The sequence below is a fragment of the Meleagris gallopavo genome, chromosome 20 (genome assembly GCF_000146605.3).
Source record: "Meleagris gallopavo isolate NT-WF06-2002-E0010 breed Aviagen turkey brand Nicholas breeding stock chromosome 20, Turkey_5.1, whole genome shotgun sequence".
NCBI lineage: Eukaryota > Metazoa > Chordata > Aves > Galliformes > Phasianidae > Meleagris > Meleagris gallopavo.
The window spans coordinates 5491342-5503979 of NC_015030.2; the positions used below are offsets into that span (position 1 = coordinate 5491342).

A 12638-nucleotide genomic window follows, 5' to 3' on the forward strand; every position below is an offset into this window, starting at 1 on the left:
GTGACAGCCTGGGGTTGGAGAGTATCCTTCGGAGCTCTGGGGGAGGCAGGGGATGCGGCGGGATGCGCGAGGCCCGGCCCTGCGGGGCGGTGCGGACGTGGCGGGATCGGGCCTGGCCGCTTCCCTCAGCATCGGGGCCTTTTCTGACGGGGAGAAGGGGCCGGGAGGGGTGCAGGGAGCGGGGCTGCGTGGCCTGGGCTGAGTCCTTCTGTCTGGATTTGATTTTGGTCCTCTGAACGGTGGCTTTGTTCTGTTCGCAGCTCCTTCCCAGGCACACGTCAGCCTTCGGAGCAGAGCTGAGCGCCAGGCTGCGTGCTGTGGTCGTGATGTTAATGCTTGAAGGGGGCAGCAGTGGATAAATGTAACGGATGTGCTAACAGGGCACACTGGCTTCTCTGGATTTGAGTTTCTGAAGTGTGATGTGGCATGGAAAGCAGCTTTGTATGTGTGTGAAACCTGTCCAGCTGCACAGCTGTGGTTGTGCTGTTTTACCTTCTGGGTGATCCACGTGAAACGAGGCTGCGGGTTTCAGGTCAGCATATGGCAGATGTTAGTATGTGTGTGACTGCAGAGCAGGAGGCAGACCCAGCCACTGCTGTGGTGGGATCGTAGGGTGGTTTGGGTTGGAAGGGATCATCCATTTCCAACCCTTCTACTGTGGGCAGGGCAGCCAACCACTGGAGCAGATCAAGATGCTGAGGACCCTGTCCAGCCTGGCTGTGAGCATCTGCAAGGATGGGGCATCCACAGCTTCTCTGGTGTTGTCAGGGAGAAAACCTAAACCAGCAAATGTGAATAAAATAGAAGATATGGCTTCAGGAAGTAATGGCACAGGCTAAGAAAACAGTTTGAAAAAATCTTTTTAGAATCCCAGAATGGTTTGGGTTGGAAGGAACCTTTAAGATCATGTAGTTCCAACCCCCTGCTATAGGCAGGGACAATTCCCACTAGACCAGGTTGCTCACAGCCCCATCCAGCCTGGTATTGAGTGCTTCCAGGAAGGTGGCATTCACAACCTTGCTTCCAGTGTCTCACCACCATCACAGTAAAGAATTTCTTCCTAATATCTAGTGGTAAATCTTAGGCAGACATCAGGAGTGAGGAATGTGTGCCCTCCTATTCGTTGCAGTCTGACTCTTTTACTAATGCAGGCTTTCGGTGCTTAAGTTGTGGAGACTTTTTGATAGGCAGCAGTGATTCTGCTCAGCACTGTATAATACATGTCTCCTTTTCCTGAGAGATGGGATGTTTAAGGGCAGGAAGGCTGCCCTGCTCCAGTTGTGTAAATGTAACTGTCACAGATAAGATGGGAGGTGCTGCAGTGTAGCTAGGGCAGTCAGTTATAGTAGCCCAGATGCTTCTGCTAGTTAATTTTTTTAGCTGGTAACAAAGTGTGCCAGCAGCAGGACTCTTGTGGTCCTCTGTAAACAGAGATGCTTGCAATATGTGTTAGTCCTGCCTGTCATGATAGACATAAAGCTCCAGGTAAGCAGTGGGAATGGTTCTTTCAGCCACTTCTTACAACTGTGGGTTTTTGTCTTTGAAGAGTTTTTGGGTGCTCTTCACCAGTCTCTGTTGAGGGCGTACTTGCTTAATGGAACTTGTAGAGTTTCCTGCATTCTTTTGGGATAGAATGTAGAACTGATAGCATGCTGCACTGTCAGCCTGCCTTAACACAAATCCCAGTCCTTCAGATTGTGAAGGAATCCCAGCAGCAGCACGGCTTACGGCATGGGGACTTCCAGAGGTACAGGTGAGTGAGCAGTGTGGATGTCTTGGAGTTGCTGTCTGTCTCACAGCTGCTGTGACTTGGTTTGCTTTATTGGCACAATGACATTTAAAATATAAACCTGCTGTAGCAGTCAGCAAAATCAGTCTGCCAGGTAAATTTGCTTTGTGTTTTTTTTTTCCTAATGAAGCTTAATTCTTATGACTGTTCCATTGAGGAGTATAAATACTGTTTCTTGTTTTAGAGTTGCTTTTTAAGAGCTTGTTAACACCTCACCGTGCTCTTGCACACGTTTTCAATGAGCAAACATAAGGAAATTAGACAATAGGGCGAACATTATTCTGATCTTTCAAGATCAAGACTTGTTGCACATCCTCCTATTTTTATTCTGTTTATTAACCACTGGTTTACAGGTCGTTTCTTAAATACCTCTCACCTTATGAAGTTCTCAGTTGTTAAAACAATGCCTGGCTCAGCCTTTAGTGGCGACTTTGCTTTTCTGATGGGAGAGATCAGCAAACATATGCACAGTTGTGGCCAGACTGACTGTCCTCTTCTTTCCCTTAGGGGTTATTGCTCCCGTAGGCTGAGGCGGCTCCGAAAAACTCTCAACTTCAAGATGGGGAACAGGCACAAGTTCACTGGGAAGAAGGTAACAGAAGAGATCCTCTCAGACAACAGGTATGGCTGCTGGATGGAATCCTGTGTTAGTGAATGGTTGCTCTCTTCCTGATCGTTTATTTTCATGTGGGTGTAGTAGAAAATGGTTCTGTGCAGTATATGTAGATATATTTCTGTGAAGACATTTGTGCTGTTGATATTAATAAAAGATGAATGTTCTGGCTGCTGTGCAGGGGAGGGGAACTGCTCATGTACTGCTTTCATCTTGTGAATAAGTGGGGAAGGAGTAGCAATAGTCAGTCCTTTTTTTTTTTTTTTAACCTTACAGTCATTGAAATGGGTTCTTTTCATAGGCAGTAAAGGTTACCTGGGTATTAAAGAGGAAGTGCTTATGAAAACATGCACCTAGGGGAGGCGTATGAATGCTGATAATTCAAGTGCTGCAGCCAGCAAGAACGTGACTGGAGATACAATCCATTCCCTTTGAACAAAAACACTGGCTTGCCATTTTCATGTAGACTTTCAACACCTGGCAGAATGCTTGTTTGATATGTGGGCATAGCCAGGGGCTTGGGCTCATTTCCCAGCTTTTAGAAACGCTTGAAACGTGTGCTGTGTTGTCTTTTCTTGGTGTTGTTAAGTCAGATGCATTACAGCATTAATTGTGGGGCTCACAGATGTGTTCACTCATTTTGAGCCTGTTTGAAAAGCAATCTGAAATCATAGATCCTTTTGTCTTAGCAGTGTTTGTGCTGCTACAGAATTGTATCAAAATCTCTTCCTTCACTTCTGTAATGAGAAATACAGAAGAAGAGATAAGGATAATACAAGTTTATGTTCTCATAAAGTTAAGAAATAAAAATTTATACCTCTTATTAGCCAAGCTAAAGTCCTTTATTGGCCAAATTACGGGTCGCTTGGGAAAGAGCTGTCAGTGATGTGGCAGTACTTGCTTAAACGTCATCGTTTTCTCATTAATCTTCCTCTCTTTGCAGGTATTTGCTGTTGATTCTGATGGATGCAGAGAGAGCTTGGAGTTACGCCATGCAGCTCAAACAGGAGGCCAACACAGAGCCTCGCAAACGATTCCACCTGCTGTCCCGCCTGCGCAAGGCTGTGAAACATGCTGAGGAGCTGGAGAGGCTGTGTGAGAGTAACAGAGTGGATGCCAAAACAAAGCTGGAAGCTCAGGTATTCACTGATGCTTTGGTCTTGTTTTACAGCTCGAGCCAAAGAGGGAACTTCTGGATTTTAGGTGAAGAGATTACCCTCACCTAGCAGCAGGTGATCAGAATGGGCTGTTTCTTGAATTGGGTGATGTCTCCATGCTTGGATTCACTGGTTCTTGCAGCTGCTAGGATTGCAGAAGTAACAATGACACCAGCCAGGCCAAGGACTTTAGGTTGTTTATGTGTGTCAAGTGGTTGTCTTTACTTTAAAAAGCAACAGTAAAAAGAATTGGTAGGGAATAAGTTCATAGAATCATATCATAGAATGGCCTGGGTTGAAAAGGACCACAGTGATCATCCAGTTCCAACCCCCTGCTATGTGCAGGGTCACCAACCAGCAGACCAGGCTGCCCAGAGCCACATCCAGCCTGGTTGATACAACACAGCCCTATAGACTATACTTACCTGTTATCTGCTTCTTTGATGTCCCAGAGTAGACACCAGGAATATAAGCTTCAGTTTCTGGAACACAGAAAGCAGCTGTGTTGTGAGCTGGACTCTGTGAATAAGGGTTGCAGTGGTACTCAGCTAAACGGTTGTTTTGTGGTTTGCTGTTGGAAAAGATGTCTTGTGACATTTGTGGGCCGTGTTGATTATATAACTAGCAAGAAACATGTTTTCTTTCATCTCCTTTAAATGTCAGTCTAACAAAACAACAACAAACTCTTCCTTAGGCAGTAACGTGTAATTTAAATCACTTTGTTTCTGTGGGAAGATCAGACAAAAAGACTAAGGGATGGTCACTTACTCTAGATGTCACAGCAGCCTTTATGCTAAAGGTGGTACAGACCAGGCTATCAGTCTTGGGAAGATCAGCTTGCTTACCCTTGTGTTGTCTGCAGGCATACATGGCTTACCTCACAGGGATGCTTCGTTTTGAGCACCAGGAGTGGAAAGCAGCGATGGAGGCTTTCAACAAGTGCAAGTGAGTTCCCTCACTTTGTTTAATAAGCAGCATGGGGATAAACCTTGTGGGTTGATGGCTGCATGTACCATAGCTGTGAGGTGATCAGGTAACTGCATTCAACCAGGAGGTACCGCTGAAGAAGAGTAGCATTCTCCAGATTATGGACGTAACGTTGTGGTGTTAATGTGTGTTCTTTCTGCTAGGACCATCTATGAAAAGCTGGCCAATGCTTTTACAGAAGAACAAGCTGTGCTGTACAACCAGCGTGTGGAGGAGATCTCTCCCAACATTCGTTACTGTGCCTATAATATTGGTAAGGGAAGTGGGGTGCTTCACCTCCAGGCACAAAAGGAAAGGGAATATTGACTTGGCTTCTAAATACTGGTCTAAGTGACATAGGAGCAAGGCTATATATAGATATGCACCCCCCCTCTCTCTCCCCACACATATGTAGTTTGTTCGGGTCAGTTTAGCTGTGCAGAAATATGTTAATTTTCCAAGTTGTTTTTTTTCTTTAAGACAAAATGTTAATTTTCAGTAGTTTGCATATGAAGCCAGAATAAAAATATATGCATATCCTTCTTGCCCACAAATCTCCAGTTCTCCAGTATAAGATGTGTTGGTTATCTGTCTTTATTAAAATAACTTCTGAATTCAGATGAAATACATCTTGATGTGTTAAATCTTACAGGTGACCAGTCGGCTATGAATGAGCTGATGCAGATGAGGCTGAGGTCTGGTGGCACTGAAGGTCTTCTTGCAGAAAAACTGGAGGTAACTTCCTGAATAGTTGAACCCCAAGCATGCAAATATCACTTCTTTGAGCATAAATATTGCTGCAGCACACCGCTCAAGAGCCATATCACACCACACACCATATCAGGAGAGCATGAGTAAGCTCATCTGTGGGAAGCCACACTCTTGGGGAAGTGGGGGGAGAAGCCTTTTGATTTCCTTGTAATCGATTCCAGATTCTTTATGTTTGGATTATTTGCTGGATTATTTGTTTGGACTCATCATCTCAGTCCATTCTCCACAGGCACTGATTACCCAAACTCGAGCAAAGCAGGCAGCCACAATGAGTGAAGTGGAGTGGAGAGGAAGAACTGTTCCTGTGAAGATAGACAAAGTGAGGATCTTCTTACTGGGCCTGGCAGACAATGAAGCTGCTATTGTCCAGGTAACTCAGAACCATCTCCAATGTCTGTTCTAATTGTCCTCTTTACTTCAGCCTGTGAGGTAAAACTTAATGCCTGGGCTGTAACCTTTTCTCAAACTTGTGATCAAAAGGCTAAAATTAAAAGTGGAGAAGTATGTTGCTCAACTGCTCCAACTGAACAGCAAGCAGAAGAAAATGTTCTGTAAAGATCACCTCGTTCCAGCAATGAAAAGCAGTTCTGCCAGACGAGGTAGCTGCTGTGAAGTTTAGAGCACACTCTTATTGCCTTAAGCAGATCTTCCAAAACAGGAAATGATTGGTAAATGTCAGGAGGCAAATTCATCTCAAATGTAACTCTTCCAGAGGCACACAGTATGCATGCTTTTAATACTGCAGCCAGGACTTTTCTGTGGTGTCCAGATGGTGTATTCTGCAGGCAGCATCTTGGAGGAGGCAGTGCAGAGGTCTTTAGTAGCAGCTGTTGCCACTGATGATGGGCTTTATGGAGCACCAAAAAACTGCACATCAACAGGAGAAAACTGAGGATAAATATTAATTTAAATGATAAAGTGAAAATCTCACAAAAGTATACGACAGGACAGGAGCAGGAGATAGTATTAAGAAGTATTAGGGCAGGTAGGGTAGGGCTGGGTAGGAAACATTAGTGTTAACTCATTTTGCCAGGCTGTAATGAATCTGGTGTTGCTGAGTTCTATTTTTCAGTAGGTAGTACATTGGTATGGCCAGCAGGTGGAAGTGCAGCTTAGAGTTCACTGTTCCCTCCTTTAATTCCCATCCTGTGAGAGCAGCAGATGGATGGTGTCAGTGAAGCTGCCCTCTTTGTCCTATAAGGCAGCAATCTGAAATCTTTAGTCTTGCTTTGCGGTCCTTGGAACCTCTGTAAACAGGAATTGTGTCGTCACAACTAGCAGTGGTGAGAGCTGAACACAGAGATCAGTATTTACATTACCAGAGGGCTGGAGCTTGGCTGTTCTGCAGTCAGTGGGTCAGCTGTGATGGACAGTCCAGCTTCACCTAAATGAGCTGTCATTGCTGGGATCTTTGGCACCTTTCAGCTCAGAGGACTAACAGAAAGTCGTGTATCGACAGCATTCCTCAGAGCTTGTTTAGAAACAAACACACTGGATGTGCTTTGAGTAAAGGTGGAGATTCTCAGCCTTCAGTGTCTTGTTGGCAACTGGAGAAACAACTCCAAGCTTAAAATTGTTTCTGTCATCCTTTTTGTAGACTTGAATGCATGAGTTCAAGAGCCCCATTGGTTCTCCCTAAGCAGGTGCACTTGTTTCTCAGTTTTACTATCTGGTTTCTTGCAAATCAGAGCATGAACGTATTTACATGCACAACCTGCTTAACCTTAGCAATTTCTGCTTAGAAACGAAAGCCTTTGTTTCACTGCATGGCCCAGCCCTCTCCTGTTTGTGCTTGACTGGTGATCTCTCTGTCTGTTTTCATTTTTGTGCGTGCAGTGAGATGGCTGCATTCTGCTGGGTGAGGCTGAGAATGCTGCCAGACTTGTCTCTGGTTATTCTCAGTAGTCGATCCCACCTTAAACATTCCTGCAGCAAAAACACACACACACACACACACACACACACACACACACACATCAACCAACCAACCCAAAACCCCAGGAACCCCTCGCACCTTCATTTTAGGTCAAGATAGGTGAGGCTGTGTGAGGCAGGAAAAATAACATTCCTTCATAAGTTTGCAAACCTTACAAGAGGAGAGGCTTTGAATGGTAAAGCTCAGCAGTTTTTCACAGAAACTTAAGCTCTGAAAAGAGGGGATTGTGCAGCTTTTCTGAAAGTGATACAAGCAAAGATGTCTTTAGGCAGTTGTTTTTTTCTTTTTGGCCAGTTTCAAGTTAATTGCATTAAATTTTGCTCTTCCCAGGTTAACCATTCCTACAATTGCTGAGGTTGGGATTTGTTTCTGGGCAGTTTCATTTTACCAAATCAGTCAGAGTGGTTTTGGGCGCGTTGTTTAATTGGGTATGCCAGTCCATTTGGCAAAAATCAGGCTTCTCCTTGGATTTTTGTGTGGTAGTGGTAGCTTGTTATTGTTTTCTTCAAAGGTGTTTCCAAATTTTGTTTTGGGGGGCAGGAGGCCGAACACTTCTTCATGTTTTGATCAGATTTGTAGTGACAGCAGAAAACGACTCACAACTCATTCACCCATGCTACTGAAATACAGGGTTGCTTAAAAAAAAAAATGCTTCAAACAAACTAATAATTGCCACTGAGCATCACTCAAGTGGGAGTGTAGAAAAGATAATCATCTACGTGTTTGTACCACAAGAGAAAAGCTAAATCAGCATAACAAGAGCAATCTGCACTGGTGGTTTGCCAGGTCAGTAATGCTCAGCTCTTCTTCTGTTGTTGGGCCTTTCCCACAGCACAGCCCAACCTCAGAGCAGCTGTGGGCTGCTGGGATGTTGGCAGCTGCAGGATGAGGTGAGCAGAGCTGCCTGTGCTGGGCCTGCAGTGCTGTGGAGCTCTGGGCACTGACCACCTCCCCTACAGCTTTTGTTCCAACTCCTGGCAGTTGGTCCCATAAAGTTGTATTACAGGTTTGAGTTCTGTCTGCCCATGGGTGTTAATGCCGTAGTTTGGGAGAAACTTGCTTTAATCTCCTCTGTTAACACTTGTATTATGGGATGCAAAATAGAGAAATGTCTTAATTCTGCTCTTCTCTTAGGCAGAAAATGAGGAGACAAGGGAACGTTTGTTTGAGTCTTTGCTCAGTGAGTGCAGAGATGCCATTCAGGCAGTTCGGGAAGACCTGAAACCAGACCAGGTAAACACCAAACATCAGTGGTTCTACATTTAACTTTACTAATATACCTTTTAAATATAGTTTTGCTTTGGGACTGATTCATTATTGTCTAACTTGTTTAACAGCAAGAATGTTTATTTTGACTTTCTTTACTAAAAATTTCCAAATAGTTTACTACGTCTGATCTGATTATATTCAGAGTTGGTAAGAGTGAATGACAATGTAGAAGCCCAAAGTTGATTCAGCTTTGTGATTTACCTGACCCTTGAGTTGTTCCTGATGTTTTCTCTTGCCAGCAACCTGTGTAAGTGTGTCACACAGTATTTTGTCCCCAATTTCCACAGAAGCAACGGGAACACTCTCTGGAAGGTGATTCTGGGAAGGTGTCCAACATACAGTACTTACACAGGTAATGGGCAAACACTGCTGCCTGTGCCAGCGTGAAGAAATCACACTCTTATGTCGGTGTTTTATTTCTGTTTGTTTTGTTCTATGAGTTTTTTGTCTCGGACCTCTCAGGTCTCAAAGGATGACTGTACAGATAAGGATCTGATTCATGTGGCTTTGAAAATATTTTACTTAAGACTTCCACGTTGACCTTTCAGATGTTTTTGCTCCTACTAGTATCAGCTTGGATGGGGGGAGGAGTCTTTGCAGAACAGAGCCATGTCTGAGCAGTTCCGACAGCCTGCTAACGAGATCTCTTTGCAGTTATTTGACTTACATCAAGTTGTCCACCGCCATCAAGCGCAATGAGAGCATGGCAAAGTCCCTGCAGAAGGCACTGCTGCAGCAGCAGCGATCAGAAGAGGATGGCAAACGCACACCACGGCCTCAGGACCTGATCCGTCTCTATGATATCATTTTACAGGTACCTGCAGAGTGGGTTCCCTCCAGTTTGTCCTCCTTCCAGTTTGTCCTCCCTCTCATTTATCCTCCAATGCAGTTTTCCAGTAGTTTTTCTGTCTGTTTTATACAGCTGCCTTAGTTTCTGCTGGCTGGAGAAAGTAGCAGCTAAAAAAGCCCTGTACTTTGTTCTTCATAAGCAGTTTCTCAATTTCTCACATACATTTTCAATTCACTGTGGGAGCCTGTGGCTCAGGAGGTTATGAATGGGAAAGGAGCTGTCTTAGGAAAGAATTACTTCATGTGAAATCTTAGGAGTCTTTGTCCTAATTCCTATTTGTGTCAGGAAATCTGTCCTGAGGGCAAACATGTACAAGTTTCAGTGAGTGTCCTTTGTAAGATTAGCATACTGATAATTAGAAAACTGGAAACTATGTTCCTGGGAGTGTACTGTTGAGTATTAAAAGGGTCAGCTTTCCAGATTCCAGAGGAAAACAATGCCTGGATTTGTTACTCTGTTTTGCACAGAACCTCGTGGAACTGACACAGCTTCCTGGCCTGGAAGAGGACAAGAACTTCCAAAAAGAGATTGGATTGAAGACGCTTGTGTACAAAGCTTACAGGTGACTGAGAAACAGCCAGGTGTCCTCTGGCAGGCATTACATATTCAGAGGATGTTATCCCAAGGCTTTATGCACATTACAGGACTCTGATGCAGTTTCCTCTGCCCTTTTGTGAAATGAAGAGTGGTTGCTAAGGGGAAGCTGGCCAGACATCCTTAATGGGCTCTGTTAGCAGGGATTTGAGTTGTAAAAGGTATGGATGACAAATACAGTCACATCAGGGATCCACTCTTTACTGTTGCAGGTGTTTCTTCATTGCACAGTCCTATGTACTGGTCAAGAAGTGGAGTGAAGCTCTGGTTTTATATGAAAGAGTGCTGAAATACGCTGGTGAAGTTCAGTCAGGAGCTGGAGCTTTTACAAACAGCTTGAAGGTAGGAACCCAATCCTGTGTGCAGAGTGGAGCTGAAGTTAATGAGAAAGCCTTGGCCCAGTATTTATTGTCAATTAGACACCAGGCCATTAAAATTCAAGGCTGATCTTAAAGTAGCTAAATTAATAATATGAGCATGACTTCTTGACCTACTATACTGAGACTTTGTAGTGACGTGGAGATGTTTTGACAGGCCGTGTGCTTTGGAGGAGGTGGCCTTGCTGTAAGAGCTCCCTAGCACTTTCCCATGCTTTCTGTCATACTATATTTGTAGCTCCCTAAGGGCTGTCCTGGAGCTCGTCCTCTTCTGGAAAGGCTTATTAGCCTTTATCAGTTCCTTGTCAGATTTTACTTTTACCCTAACTCTGGCATGTTTCAGGCTTTCACTTCATTTTTTTTCTTGCCCTAGGAGCTGCCTGATGTTCAGGATCTGATCACTCAAGTCAATGCAGAGAAATACTCCTTGCAAGCAGCAGCTATATTGGGTGAGTTCTAGAATTATACCGGAGTTATAACTTCTCTTGAATAATTCCCCTGCAGCTATTTCATTTCTTCTATTTCATTTCTGAAGTTCCAAATGGTTTTCCACATAAACTCTGACTTATGGAGGCTCCTGAAAATTGTTTCTTTCCAGTTCTAGCCTTTTCAGTCTGTTTGTAGTGCAGCTAGGCAACCATTGACTGGATGCTTGGCATCTTGCTCCCTGCCTGGAGTTGCAAATGTGCTTCCTCAGGACATGCATCTGTTTTGGTAACCTGCTCAGAATACTTTGTTTAGTGTTTAATTTTCCTCCTGCAAACAAATTGGATTCAGTATGTACCACTTCCTTGACACTAGCACTAGCTCTCGTTGACCTTACCTTATATTTGCCTATCTGGGAAAAGTGCTTAAGAGAGGGAGAGAATGTGAGTGTGGACCAGGTTAGGGGAGCTTTAGGGGGATGGATGAACTTTGTGACTTGTTGAGCTGCTGGTTTTGCAGGGCCTGCTGCTGGAAAAAGATAAATGACAAATTGCCCTGTCTTTTATTGCCTCAGTGTTGTCTTTTCATTATCTCTGTGCTTAACTCAAATTGGTGCTTCTTTCAGGAGCTTCTACAGCTGTGACATGGAGAGCCTCTCCATCACTGGAGTGCTGTGGTGACTGTTACTCAATCTACATGGTTCTCTTTGTCTAGAAAGCAAGTTGCCTCTACCACAAATACTGTTTCATACATCCCAGAAAGCAAGGTTCATAGCTCAGCGTAGGGAACAGCTGACTCTTCCCTTGCACCAAGATCTTGTTTATTATCCTTACCACCTTTTCTTTAATTTTGCAGATGCAAATGATAATCCTGAGACTGAGTCTCCATCTCTGGTCAAGGATGGCAAGGTAGGAGCTAAGACTTGTCAAATTAAAGAAGTGTTCTTTAATGAATATTGCTTTAAGCCTGTTACCTGAGTGTCTCTTAAAATCAAGAAATGTCAGGTTAATTGGAGCTCTGTCATGACTAGAGTGGGTGAGAGGTTTTCATCCTCTTGTTTTCCTTCTGTGAGTGCTGAAGGTGGCTGACAGGGTGGAGTTCCTCAGCTTGGAGCTGCTTGCAGCTTCCTACGTGCCACTTTATATTGTTGTTTGGTTAGTTTGCTCCATGTGTTTGAGGAGGTTATCTAGAGTAAGGCTGCAGCAAGGCTTTGAGAGGGGATCAAAGCATTCCCAAGGGCCCAAGCTATCACAAGTGGGATTTTCAGCTTTTGTTAATTTCTCTGTGCTTGATGGGCTTGTTGGCTGTGTTTAACTTGCCTTTTTGCATTGCTCTCTTTCAGCCACTCTCAGAACGGTTTGAGACCTTCTGTCTGGATCCTTCTCTAGTCAGCAAGCAAGTCAGCCTCGTGCACTTCCCTCCGGGCTTCCAGCCCATCCCATGCAAACCCTTGTTCTTTGACCTGGCCCTTAATCATGTTGCTTTCCCACCTCTGGAGGACAAGGTGGAGCAGAAGGCCAAGAGTGGCCTCACAGGATACATAAAGGGCATCTTTGGATTCAAAAGTTAACCAGGACCCCTCTGAGGAACAGAGGTTTTAATCTGTATTGAAGGAAAAGCTCCAAGAGGTTCTAAGACATAAATATCTGCACCTGAAACCAACAGAGGGGGAGGCTTTACCATCTTCTTCCCTGTGTTCTGTGTGTATGTCTGTGCACTTACACTCTCTCCTGGTGTATTAAAGACAAGCAATCTGTTCAGAAACTTTAAGTACACTATAAATAGCTGAAAATAATTTGGAGCACGGAAAAATTCCGTTCTGCTCGGAGAAGTTGGAGTGTGCTTTGTGGCTGTGGTGGGGGTCGGTACACATTCACTTACCAAGGCATA

The 12638-nt window shown here is 44.3% G+C and overlaps 1 protein-coding gene across 1 annotated transcript; it reads left to right on the top strand.

The window, feature by feature from the left end:
- Positions 1–5: 5 nt before the first annotated feature.
- Positions 6–12518, top strand: SRP68 (signal recognition particle 68; the record flags this gene model as incomplete). The annotated part of the gene is made up of 16 exons (XM_010721389.3): positions 6–21; positions 1687–1753; positions 2297–2410; positions 3346–3541; positions 4422–4504; positions 4690–4799; positions 5178–5260; positions 5526–5666; positions 8367–8465; positions 8789–8853; positions 9156–9315; positions 9819–9913; positions 10158–10287; positions 10696–10771; positions 11604–11656; positions 12091–12518. Coding segments are annotated over 16 exons (1716 nt in total), but the record flags the coding sequence as incomplete, so codon positions are not given.
- Positions 12519–12638: the final 120 nt, after the last annotated feature.